This window comes from Haliotis asinina, chromosome 8, assembly GCF_037392515.1.
Source record: "Haliotis asinina isolate JCU_RB_2024 chromosome 8, JCU_Hal_asi_v2, whole genome shotgun sequence".
Classification (NCBI taxonomy): domain Eukaryota; kingdom Metazoa; phylum Mollusca; class Gastropoda; order Lepetellida; family Haliotidae; genus Haliotis; species Haliotis asinina.
Window position 1 is genome coordinate 31,958,075 of NC_090287.1, and position 12,671 is coordinate 31,970,745.

Sequence of the window (12,671 nt, forward strand, 5' to 3'; positions counted from 1 at the left end):
ACCTGCTCTCTTGTGGAAGAGCTTTTAATCATCATAAAGTCCAAGGGCTCCTTTCATGAAGCAACCTATACCAAGTTTAAACTTGTATCGGTTGCTTCCTGAAAAGAGCCCCGGGATTACTTCTGGAGTAAAATAATTTAAAATCTGTGGCTAAATTACACAACAGAAACTAGTGTGTTGACCAATAAGCATAACATTGACAAGAAGGCAAATTTGTCTGCAATTTATATTTTCTGGTCAGATTAGAAGCCCTTACAAAATAATAGAACTTTTCTAGGACTGATTACTGAAGTTGGGAATTATTCAGGATGTCTTCACATCAAACTAGAGTCAAACACAATGTTAAAGGGGCACTGATGCGGATCGAATAATGTTTCTCGCCAACGGTCTAATTACGAAACCAAACTGCAAATTGGTCAGCGCCCGCTCCTTCGACCGTGACGGACAAAGGAACTGGGCTCCTGTCCATATTAGCAGAATTTCTTCACCTAAACAGTCAGGAGGCCGGATGCCCATCATATGCCATTATTTAAAAATATCCATGGTATTCCTTGTCTGATAGTAACAAAATATCCCAGCAGTGTAGTTTTTTTCGGATGCTTGGATGGTATAGTTACTGATTCAATTTGATCCTTTTTCTGTGTTTTTGACCTCTATATTTAATCATGTTACATGAAAATATGATGTCTACATGCAGATAGCAAGCCATTTGTTTTAGTCCGAAAGATTCAAAGCTTTATATTTAGGTAATTTTGAGTGTTGGTTCAGCTGTGATAGCAAATATCATACGTAAATTTTGGTAGCTATGGTAGCTACAATGGTTTATTATTTATGATAATAAAAACACACAGTTGATTTATTTGAATTCGTAAACAAAAAAACGATGACTTTGCCTTTGGTAGAGAAATCTGAAAATTTTCTTAGGTAAAAAAAACCCTTTTTACACCTATTTACCCAAGTACACAGCAAATGCCTGTATGTATTCCTTATTTAACGAAATTCTGTTGGTATCCTCAAAACAGTTTCGGCCCCTAAGTGTTTTCAGGCTGCATGCGACACAGAGATTACATCTTCCTTGCTGTAACTCGCGTTTGATGGTGTAAACCTACACGTGTTATTCGTCATCATTCTCTGGATGGTCAATTAATGAATTTATAACAGGTATAATTAGTAGTAACACCACTTCGGTTACTCAACAAAGGTTCCCATTTGGCATTTCTCCTGTCTGGAGTAAATACTCAACATTATAAATTAAGGTCTGTAGTGGCAAATGTATTGTATGTTATCTAATATGTGCATGTAAGTGACGCAAGAGGGTTTATCAGCTGAGTTACAAAAACAAACATTGATCAAAGGATTAACCGATAACACACTGATTGATTAATTACTTTTATCTTCTAGCAGATTTGTCAAAAGGCAGTGTGTGTAGATGACTACACCCTGTCGTAAAGTGCGAGTGTAAAAACAACATCCTCCCTTCAAAGAATTGACCACCCTTGTGTTGACTGATTGATTGCTCATTATTGGTTAACTAAAATACTTAGAATAGCGGACATCATACAAGTAGTTGCCAGGTGTGCTATCTTGGGTGACCAATGAGAGGGCTATCAGGTTTTCACCAACGCAAGACGTGAAACAAAGTGTTACTTTTTCGCAAATTAGACAGTTGTAAGACACCTGACACAGAGATGGATTACTTACCAGCTGCAGATGAATGGAATACGATTGCTTTTATGTGGATATTGATGGATACATTCCTGAACAAGGTAGTAGCCTGACATCGTTGGTATAAAATTAGTCTGTTTTACATTCATTATTTGCATTTTGTTTTAATTTATTTCTTGTAGCATTCAGCAGAATCTACATGACAGAAAACACACACTAGATCGAGTATGTGTGTGAAATAGGATCCACATTGGCAATCTATACAATGTATAAATGTTGCTGTTATGTTAGAAATTTACTATGAGTATAAGCAGATTGTGTGTTCTTTCATTAATTTTTAAAATCATACAAATATGACAATAAACTAATTAGTGTTATGAGACAAAATATAGAGACGTACATTGGCTTCGTTATTTTCCCGTCCTAATAGTTTTTTTTACCATTTCTACCACTGGCAGATGACTAACCTTCAAAGTGTTTCATTTGTTTTCATAATACATTTGTAATGAAGTAAAAATGACTTCACCTCAGTTGATCTGTCTATAATTAAACTCTCAAGTGCGCATACGGATTGCGCGGCAGAGGTCACAAACCAGTCATGAATTCTGGGATATCCTCCGGGTATTCACGGGAGAAAAACAATAACAAAAGTTTACACCAGTCCGCGGAAATTGCTCCGCATCAGTGCCCCTTTAAGCGTGTCCACACTATCACAACATTGCCACACCATTACAATATACCATGATACAAAGACCAACAACATCATACAAGTCATTCATGAATTATCATACCTTATACATGACTTTTCTGCTATCTTTTTATGATGTTCACATTTTGGTCCTGAACTGTCACCTCCTCCTCCGACTGTATCAATGCATTCAGCAGCAGCAACAGCTTGTGCAAAGGGAGATAACCCTGGTTCTTGAGGAACCTTGGCCACTGGGGTTAGCGCTATTCTTCGAGGGTTGGATGCTTCAGGAGATTTATTTGGAACATTTTTGGCATCACTGAAGCATAACATGTGAGCAATGTCTTCATAAACTTGTGACACATACAAGATTTTATAAATTTGATATCAGAGAAATCATGATACATGCAACCACAAAATATTCCTACACAAAAATAAAAGGTGTCAATTTATCTCAGTAGATTTTCATAGAGCATGACAGACTGCCAGTGTTACAAACTTGTGACTGATTAGAGTATTTCAGCTGCTGCTGATGTGACAATCTAACATTTTTAAAATGAATTTTGCTTGTGATAGAAAAAAAAAATCCATGTACCTTGCAATGCATCTAGTTGATCCAGATGTATAGAAACATTTCTGATTGTTCAGCTATTCATCATGTGTATCACATTTCATATATCATGATAGCGCATATTACAAAAGACGTGCATTAAATCATTTCTCAAAGATAACTAATATGCAACCTTTTTTCTCGTTTTTCATCAGCTGTTCCAACTGGAGGAAAGTCATTCATGTTGACGAGGCTGAAAACAGGAGAACTTTTTTCTTTTGCATCCTCATTACTTCTGATGAGGGGTGATCCCCCTTTCCTCCTCCCTGGGGCTCTGCGATTGGGGGGCTGGGCAGTTGGAGATGGGGAAGCTTCTCGTGATGAATAGGGAGATCGTCTTCTTCTTGAGTTTCCAGATTCTGGTGTCAGGAGAAACTCACCCAAACTCAGCTTCTGTTTCGTACGTTGAGCTTCAGGAGTTTGAGAAGATGAGGATCGACGTCTATTTGGGGTGTCACCATCATATCGTTTTCTGTGATGATAGTCATTGTATGACATTCTGTCACTACCACCAGTACGATGATGGATATGGGCAGAATCAACTGAAGCGTTGGGAGAGAAAAGGGGGCTGACATGATCAATGTCTGGTCGCAAGCAATCAGCAGGACTTTCGGAAAATAACTGAATCCTTTTTGTACTTGAAGTTGCTCGTTTTTGAACTGGTGTCTCCACTTTGTGGGAGCTTGGAGTTTTAACTGGTGATGTGTTACTTGATTTTGCATTCTGCAGGAGATGTAAAGTTTGGTCCCGCAGAAAGTTTAAGAAAAAAGCAATAAATTCTGTTCGCAGGTTGTCTGTGCTTTCAATTCCTTGTGGAAGTTCATTCTGCAAAATAATGTTCAAAGCACATGTAATTATGATAAGTATTAAGAAACTTTACACTTGTGAAACAACCCTTTTGAGTACACTGAAATTCTTGCTAGTGTCTCCGCAAATTCAAGACTTAACATTCTTTGTCATTTAAAGAACCTGGAGTCTAATCGACCAATTTCAAGTTAACAATAATATAACAAGTGATAACCACATGGCAGGTATTGGAACCTTTGACAATCATATTTGTATACACATGTAAATATGACCAGGTTAGGGAAACCTACCAATCAGCCTATAATATGCCAAAGGGGATATTATACGCCATTCTGCCTATATTGCTGTAGGCCAGTCAGCTTATAATTATGATATTTATGAAATAAATTTGAAGTGGTGCATAAGAATATTAATATGATTTAAGTTTTGATGTCCTAAGGTTTTCATTCAAGCCATTTTTGACAATTTTTATCACATAATAAAGGCGTTTGAAATTTGCTAATTATATATGTCGATAATATTTCTAAAATATTTCACTGAAAATCAATGACAAAGATATTCAGTTTTAGCTGTCTGAAGGAAAATCTACGAAAAACTGTGTTCTTAATGAAACATCCTTTCCTGAACATTATATAAATTTCAATTTTGGCACAAAACATCGTTTTTTCAAGCTGAGGACGTCCACTAACTTTTCATCTCTATGATCAAATAAAACCAGTTTGTGTGGAAACTGATAGTTTGTTTCCACCACAGTCACAGAGAAGGGAGACGATGATCCCTGACTGGGCGACCTTGTCACTGGAGTAGGATTAATTTATCTGCGGTTTCTGTTTTTCAGACGATCTGAGAAAACAGAATATCACAGAGCAAGATTACCTTGGTGAAAACATGAAAACAAGGACAACTACCCGCTCTCTTGTGGAAGAGCTTTTTATCATCATAAAGTCCATGGGCTTTCCTTTCATGAAGCAACAAGGTTAACCTTAGTAACGACATGTGAGTTCCTTTCATTCCCTATATTCTTTCTTGCCCAGATTTACAGAGGAAACACTCAGTGGTTCAACCCTATACAATGTACTTAATTTTGGAGCTTTTAGTAATTTTTGTGAGTCCTCTAGCACTAATTGTTGTGCTAGTTTTTTGTGAATATTTCTAGTAAATATCAATTAATACATATTATTTGGAATGGCACAACGGGCGGAACTCTTACCAGTTAGAAATAAGTCCAACTATAGTCCGATTGGCATACAGCAATATAGGTAGAACGGTCTATTATATCCCGTTCGGAATCAGTAGGTTTCACCTGATGCACATCGCAAATCAAACGTTCACTGTCCGCTGTGGGACCTAACGACAAGCAAAGCTAAAGCAGGTTTGCGTATTGCAGTCATATATTAGCCTGGTTCTTACAGTGTCAGATTTGTTCTTCAGCCAAGTAACGAGTGCCTCCGCCGACACTTGACTATTCAACAGGAGTTGCAACACGGTAGCCATTTTGATTACCCCGCCTTTGCGGACTGGGTTGTTGCTGAAACGTGGCCCGTAGAATAAGTCGAAATAAGCATTAGCAATTTATTTAACAAGTCCCCGAATATCCGTGTCATGGAAAAAGCCATTTACTTGTTAACAGCTATTGTCGTAAGCCTTTTTCAATTAGCAAAGTGGTAACAAAATTCCACTGATGACGAAATTATACTACCGGTGTTCAAACATACAGGCAGACTTTCAAAATACCACTTCCCGCGAAGTTGTGCGTGTGTACGATTAAATCAGACATTTTGATGTGTTTACTGATTTGAACAGGGGTAGATGACAAAACATAGCACGACCAACCAAATAAACTGACATGTCTAAGATGTGCAAGCCAAGAGCAAAGAATGTAATTTTCTACTGAAAAATAGTTTCCATAACAAATATCTAATCCATGGGGAGGAATGTTTACTCAGAGGGACCCAACAGACAATATCACTGGCCATTAAATCCTAGACTGACATCTTTTCCAAAACACATATTTTACAGAAACACAAATTCCTAAATTCTCTGCCTAAAATATCATGAAATGGACCCTGCCTTAACATGAAAATGTCTGGTCTTGCCACATATAGTTGATCGAAGGTATTTTCTTGAGTTGCATATGGACAGTGTGAATTACTGACTGGACTCATCACCTACATCAGGGATACTCTACAACAGGGATAGGTCACTCGCTTGCTTTCTCTACTATTCGTACTAATTCACGTGTGCCTCGTCATGCTCCAACGCACACAGTGACCTGGCTCGTTCCCAGTGCAACTTCAGTTGTGTTTAACCATGCAGGGAGACTATACAGAATATATACGTTTGTTGAGCCCTTAAGTCTTAAGTCGATGTAGATTATCCCAGGTTTAACAGAACTTCAGTCAGTTTATTGTATCAGTCAGAATTTTATAATGAATGAATGAATTATAGTAAGAATTAAGATCAAGAATTATATATTGTGGTGAATCAACGAAATAAAGAAAAGGAATAGAAGAAAGAAGTGCATAATGAAAGAATAAATGATACACTGCGGCCTTCCCCCCCAAAAAAACATGTTAAAGAATGCAAAAGTATCGCGAGAACACGTGTTTACATCAGTTGTCCTTTGTAAACATTTTTGTTTACATTAATAATTAATTCAGGTATCTTAATGCATGTGGGGAATGTAACGGACATTAACAAGATGTTAACACTGACACTGTCACACTGCCCTCAAAAACAGAAAGTGTAAAACTGTAACAAAGCGTTCTAAACACCTTACCAGTTTTGTCAAATAATAAGATCAACAAGAAAGAAAGAAGTTATGGAACTATAACCCTCAACCATCAATGGCGGATCAGATAAGATCAGCAAATTGTCATATTTTTCACACACCTCAAATACACCCTAACATTCTTTTTTAGATTATGAAACTATCACTGTTACTTGAAAACACATTTCACCTAATAGTATATTCCCCTCATATGAATGAAAGGTGTATGTGAAAGATGTTTTTGAGGAAGTAACTCGGAATTAATACTCAAACAACGGCGTAGAGCATTTCAATGGCGAAATGTCATATTTTTCACACACCTCAGTTACACCTTAACAATTTCTTAAGTCATAAAACTGTCACTATTACTTGCAAATACTTTTAAACTAAAGGCATGTTCTCCTAAAAATTAAACGAATGTGTGAAAGAAGTTTTTATCGGCACAATGTAGTCTGTCTTCGGGGTGAATCAAGAATAGAAGCCAGTGAGCTATAACTTACCGACTTGAAACTTTACTACAAATCTACTGTCCTAATACGGACACAAATACCAATTATTTGACTTAAACTGAAGTGACAAATTAGTTAACCTATCTTCTACATGTTGGATTTGAGTTGTTGCAACACTCAGCGAACATAATCAGCTGTTGAAAATAAACCGGGCTCAATCTTAAATACTACGCTGCCACCATATTGGCTACACTCGTTACGTAACGACCCGAGACATACGTTCAGCGGCTTTTTGAGGAGTTTCTTCTCCCCCTCTATATAGGCTCCCTGCCTTCATGCAGTATGGAATGTGATCCGATCCCTGGCCGCTTCAAGACTAATAGACTGTTCATATTAGGAAGTGGAATTACACTGTGGCGATTTATTAAGACAAAACCTGCGGGGAAAACAGCAAGATTCGATCTTTTGATTCACACAGGTCAGCTGAAGCGTACGATCCGATAGCCATTCTTCAAACAGTTCAAAATTAACATGGAGATGTTTGGTAAGATAAATACGTTGTTCGCTGGTCCCTCGGGGCTGTTGGGTTGATGTACCCATGTTTGTTTATGTTCCCCTAGCCCGAAAGCATGGGGCTCTGGGAACATAAACAAAGGGTACATCACCCCATGCAGCCCCATCCCCGTTGTAACAACTTACATTATTGTGTATGATTGTCCGCACTCTGGTGCCTAATTCATTTTAATTTTTCCAGATACATACCATAACCGATCGTTCTCCAACCGTTATGCAAATGATTTCAATTTATCTTTATTGATTTCCGTTGTGTGTAAAACAACTGTCTACAACCAGGAATAATTTACAGCGTACATGACTATATTTTGTATCCCTGCTACCACGATTGTTGGTGCATTTCCGTATTTAAATAGAGTCCTTCAACAAACATATACTCATGAACAGGACACCACATTTGCCTTGTTGCACGTCAGTGACCAGGAAGATAATATAACTTATTTTGAGTTTACGCAGCTTTTAAGTACATTAGATGAGTTTCACTAAACACTTGACACCCGTAACATTTTGGTCATTTTTCCTACACCACTCACTCACTCACTCACTCACTCACTCACTCACTCACTCACTCACTCACTCACTCACTCACTCACTCACTCACTCACTCACTCACTCACTCACTCACTCACTCACTCACTCACTCACTCACTCACTCAAATTAGAAACGTTGTTATCGCTATGTCAGACAACGATACACGACACCGGAACTTAGAAATGAGATACTTGAAACAATTAAACAATTAATATTTTTCTGCATCCTGTGACTCACACACCAACCCAACCGAGGAAATTTATACACATACAACCACTGTAACTATTGCAGTTTCAACACACACTAAGGGCAACAGAAAATAGACATCGATGTTTAATGGTAGTTAGGATTGAAAGTAAAAAGAAATGGTTAATCGAAGGTGTATTTATTTGTGATTACCTTGGTTGACACATGTCATCGTATCACAATTGCGTGGATTGATACTCATGCTCTTGGTCACGGGATTATCTGCTCCAGACTCGATTGTTTACAGACCGACGCCATGCATGCAGAAAATTACAAAGTGAGGCGTTAAATAAGAAACAAAACTAACAAAAACAAAAAGTTTTTTTCTGAAACTGAGCTCGTCACGCTGAAAAAACCCGGGTTCTATTCCCCACACGAGTATTAAGTATGAAGCCATTTCGGGGGTCACCCGCCGTGATTTTGCTGGAATGTTGCTAAAAGCGGCGTAAAACTAAACTCACTTACTCTGAAACTGAGTGGAGTAACCTCGTATGTCATTGCCATTTATGAAACCAAATATTTACTTTAGAACATACGTGGCTTTCGACCATATTTAGTCAAAATGTCGATTTTTCTGAAGCTATGATCAAGGAAGCGAGAAAGGATGGCGAGATATGACAAGAGGCGTGTCTAATCTAATCTTCATACTCTTGTTTCTATGTCCTTCCCCTGTGAGAGTACTTAACCTTCTCTCTAGCACGAGAGGATTAGTATTCCAGTTTCAGCGTTATTCAGTAACCATTGGCTTCCACTTACGCTAAAGCTGAAGTCGTTTAGGATCCTAACCTAAGGTTACCCTTGATCCAAACGAACGCATTCAAGGTAGGTTTTGTTTTGTATCTTTTCTCTGTTGTTGATTTGTTTATTGTGTATTATGAACGTTGGCTTCACTTGAATTTGAACTTAAACACCAAAGTCGCCTCGGTTCATCTACAAACTGATGTGATTTGAGGTGAATATTCTTTTCATTATGCAAAAAAAAAAAAAAACAAAAAAAAAAAAACACGTGTGGCGAACATCGTATACCAGGATATGAAACTCCCAAAAATTTCAGTCAGACCACCAGGCTGGCTGTGATCTGAAACTTGGCAGCCCTGACTAAAACGTACCGGACTGATGACAAAATATCTACATGTCTAAATACATGTCTAAATTTTAACCGCGCCGTCAGCTTAGGAACGTGGTTATCACTATGTCACATAACGATACACGACACCGGAACTTAGAAATGAGATAAAAACAATAAACTATGAATATTTTCCTGCATCTGTGACTCACACAGCAACCCAACCTAAGTCACTGATACAAACACAGTCTGTGTAACTATCGCAGTTTTTACACACACCAAGGGCAACAGAAAGTAGACAGGGACGTTTAATAGTTGTTAAAATGAAAGAAAAAGAAAGGAAATGGTTAATCGAGGGTGTATATATATTGCAAGATTGTTTATATATTATAATTTTATGATCATATTGGGAATGTTTGCATCTCATTTTCAAATGGACACCTGGCTTCGTGTCTTAGTAGGTAGTGTAATGGCATGGGGGGACCATACAAAAGTATGAGTTCTATTTTGTAAATAATTATGCACTCTTAAAAAGACATAATTATAGAGGCATAGGTGAAAATAGAACTCATATAGCTGCAGCGAAAACAATACAAATATACTATGAAAACAAAACAAAAACAAAACAAAAAGAAAGAAAGAAAGAAATCAGTTGCGAAAATGTTGTATTTTCCGATATATATATATATAACCCGTCCACAAACAGACTTTAGTGCATGAAATTTTAGAAGAAAGGTAATGTCTGTACGACCAAGTGGATACTTTAGATAACGGATACGTTGAGCGCCGATGGTGACGACGTAGCACGACCCCGACGTTAGGTTTCCTGGCTCTCAGACCAATCTCTTTCAACCTGTTCCGTACAGTTTGACCGGATATCCTGTGACGTCCAGGCACACCGGCTGCTGTGCTCTCACCCGTGGCAATACGATCACTTAACTGCAGTACCCGGATGTACCGATCTTGGGCGGCAGTGGTAACTCGAGGTCTGCCTGTACGGGGACGGTCATTTGTTATAAGTGTTTGGTTGCAACCAGCTGCAAGCCATGACACAGCAAAAATAACTTGGTTTCCGTTCTTGCGGAAACCTGATGGATACTGGGTAATGTAGGTTTCCGCTAGGTTTCAGTTTCAGGAAACGCGCAATGAGAGTTTCCGCATAGTTTCCACAACTGAAACTAACAAGTCTTAGTTTCCGTCATGTTTCCGTCAACTGAAACTGTAGTTGGAAGTTTCCATTTAGTTTCAGTTTACTGAAACCTTTATAGCTGGAGTGAGTAAGTTTCTGGTCTTGCGGAAACCTTGTGGATCTTGGGTAATGTAGGTTTCCGCTAGGTTTCTGTACAAGGAAGATGACAATGAGAGTTCGCTTAGTTTAGAAAGCTGAAATATGTTGTATTATCTTGTTATATTTATTACATATTTATTTGAACAAAAAACAAACGCTGGAAATATTATGATCCAACTGTTTCATTTCTTAGAAAAGCTCACATTTTAATGCAACAGGGCAGTTGCAGTAGTACACAATTCGCTGTATTAAGAAACTGGGGCGCTCAGAGAAGAGTAACAGAATTCTCTGCACACAAGCATTGCTCAGGAAGTAGACACACTGAATGAAGACGAGCTAGCCAGTACACAAAGTGCTTTGTTCTTCTGTAGATGTTTGTTGGTGTATGCGAGTCCTGGTTAATATCTGGCGAAACATCTGAATCCGAATCAATCAGGCTCTCACATTGTGGTGGTAATAGCTCGCAAACCTTGAATGTGCTGTTAATATCTTGGTCACTGTCAGTGTCTGGAAAGGAAAAGGACATTCAGTTTGAATCATCAATTCAACTGAGAGACAATTCAATGAATGAAACACAGCAATATATATGATAATGCAGATAACATGTATTACAAATATTAAATACGTATTACCATTTGCTCACTTTCAGTTATTACAGTTACATGTATGATACATACATTAAATATATTAAACATGGATAGCAAAGTGACAGTGCAAACTCGATTTTTAGTGAAATCTAAAAATTCTTTGATGACTAACCTGATGAAACATTTGTCATTCACCCGAAAAATCTTTACAAACTAACAAACATCTTGTTACGGAGATGGAGATAGCGTGTTTTTCTTGAAACAGACGTCTGGCAGTGAGGACAGAAAAGCCGTATTTCTCCTGGAATTTAAAATATATGTATATATTATGCTTGAATCCATGTACAGTTACACTTTGAGTGAGGTCAAAAAGGTTTGTTGTATGTATTAACATAGTGTCAGCTTCATTATAAAGCTATATGAATAATATTGTTATAAAAGAGATTCCCTTACCGGGCATCATTCTCCGAGTTTGTTGGTCCACAATCCATATCTGTAAATCAAATAACTGACACAACGACTCTTTCAGAAATATGAAACTTGAGGTGTGATGATAATGTCAATGCATTGTAGGGCTAACACATGCAACATGTACTGATGGACAAGGTTTTAATGGTTATAAAACAAATATCAAACCATGAAACTGATTAACTGGTACAACTGGATACACAGAACTGACACAGAACATAAGATACTAGATAATTTGATGAACTAATAAATGTATGATGTGACTTGGTTGAAATATTTCTGGAGTACAGATTATATGAATAGATATAACGAAGACATATATGCGGAATATCTCTGGGTACCCATGTTAAAACAAATATTGTAGAAACCAACCATATTTTAGAAACGTATTTCTCGTGATTTTAGGCTGTTTTTCTTGACAATTACTTGTCGCAATGTCCACAAAGAACTGTGTCCCTGCAGCAGAAAGTGCCACGAATAGTCTACAGAAATTATGCATGTACAAATCATAGCCAAAGGGTCAGTGGGATTGTGCTTCATTCTTCATTCACATTGACAAATGAATTAAGGTTTCACCCTATTATATTAGTAATAGTAGTAAAGTTAACTTAAAAGGTAGATAGGGATAGTAGATCTGGGTGTATAACTGAAAAGAACAAACAATGTTAATATTTCTAACCCCCGTGCATGTTGTGAGCACAGTGCGTAAATTACTTACATGGTACGTGGGCGGGGGGGGGGGGGGGGGGGTGTCCATCCAGCAGAAATATATCCGGATAGTACCTTCTCCTGACAGGGTTTTAGAAAATAACTTATTTGCCACAATAAAGTTTCCCATGAGTGCTAAATCAGTAGGACTCATGACGCTCGGGCATGTTAAAGTAAGGTGAACATGTTTTCACAATTAATCACTGTTAATAAT

General features: G+C 37.8%; 1 protein-coding gene across 1 annotated transcript in view; it reads right to left on the reverse strand.

Moving 5' to 3' along the window:
- Nucleotides 1–5,282, reverse strand: part of LOC137294829 (codanin-1-like) — a 40,797-nt gene extending 35,515 nt beyond the window's left edge. Inside the window, exons 1-3 of the mRNA XM_067825950.1 lie at nucleotides 5,181–5,282; nucleotides 3,097–3,788; nucleotides 2,457–2,672 (exon numbers count right to left, since the gene is read on the reverse strand). Of these exons, the coding sequence (XP_067682051.1) occupies nucleotides 2,457–2,672; nucleotides 3,097–3,788; nucleotides 5,181–5,264 (992 nt within the window). The 5' untranslated portion in view covers nucleotides 5,265–5,282. The remainder of the gene's footprint in view (nucleotides 1–2,456; nucleotides 2,673–3,096; nucleotides 3,789–5,180) is intronic.
- Nucleotides 5,283–12,671: the final 7,389 nt, after the last annotated feature.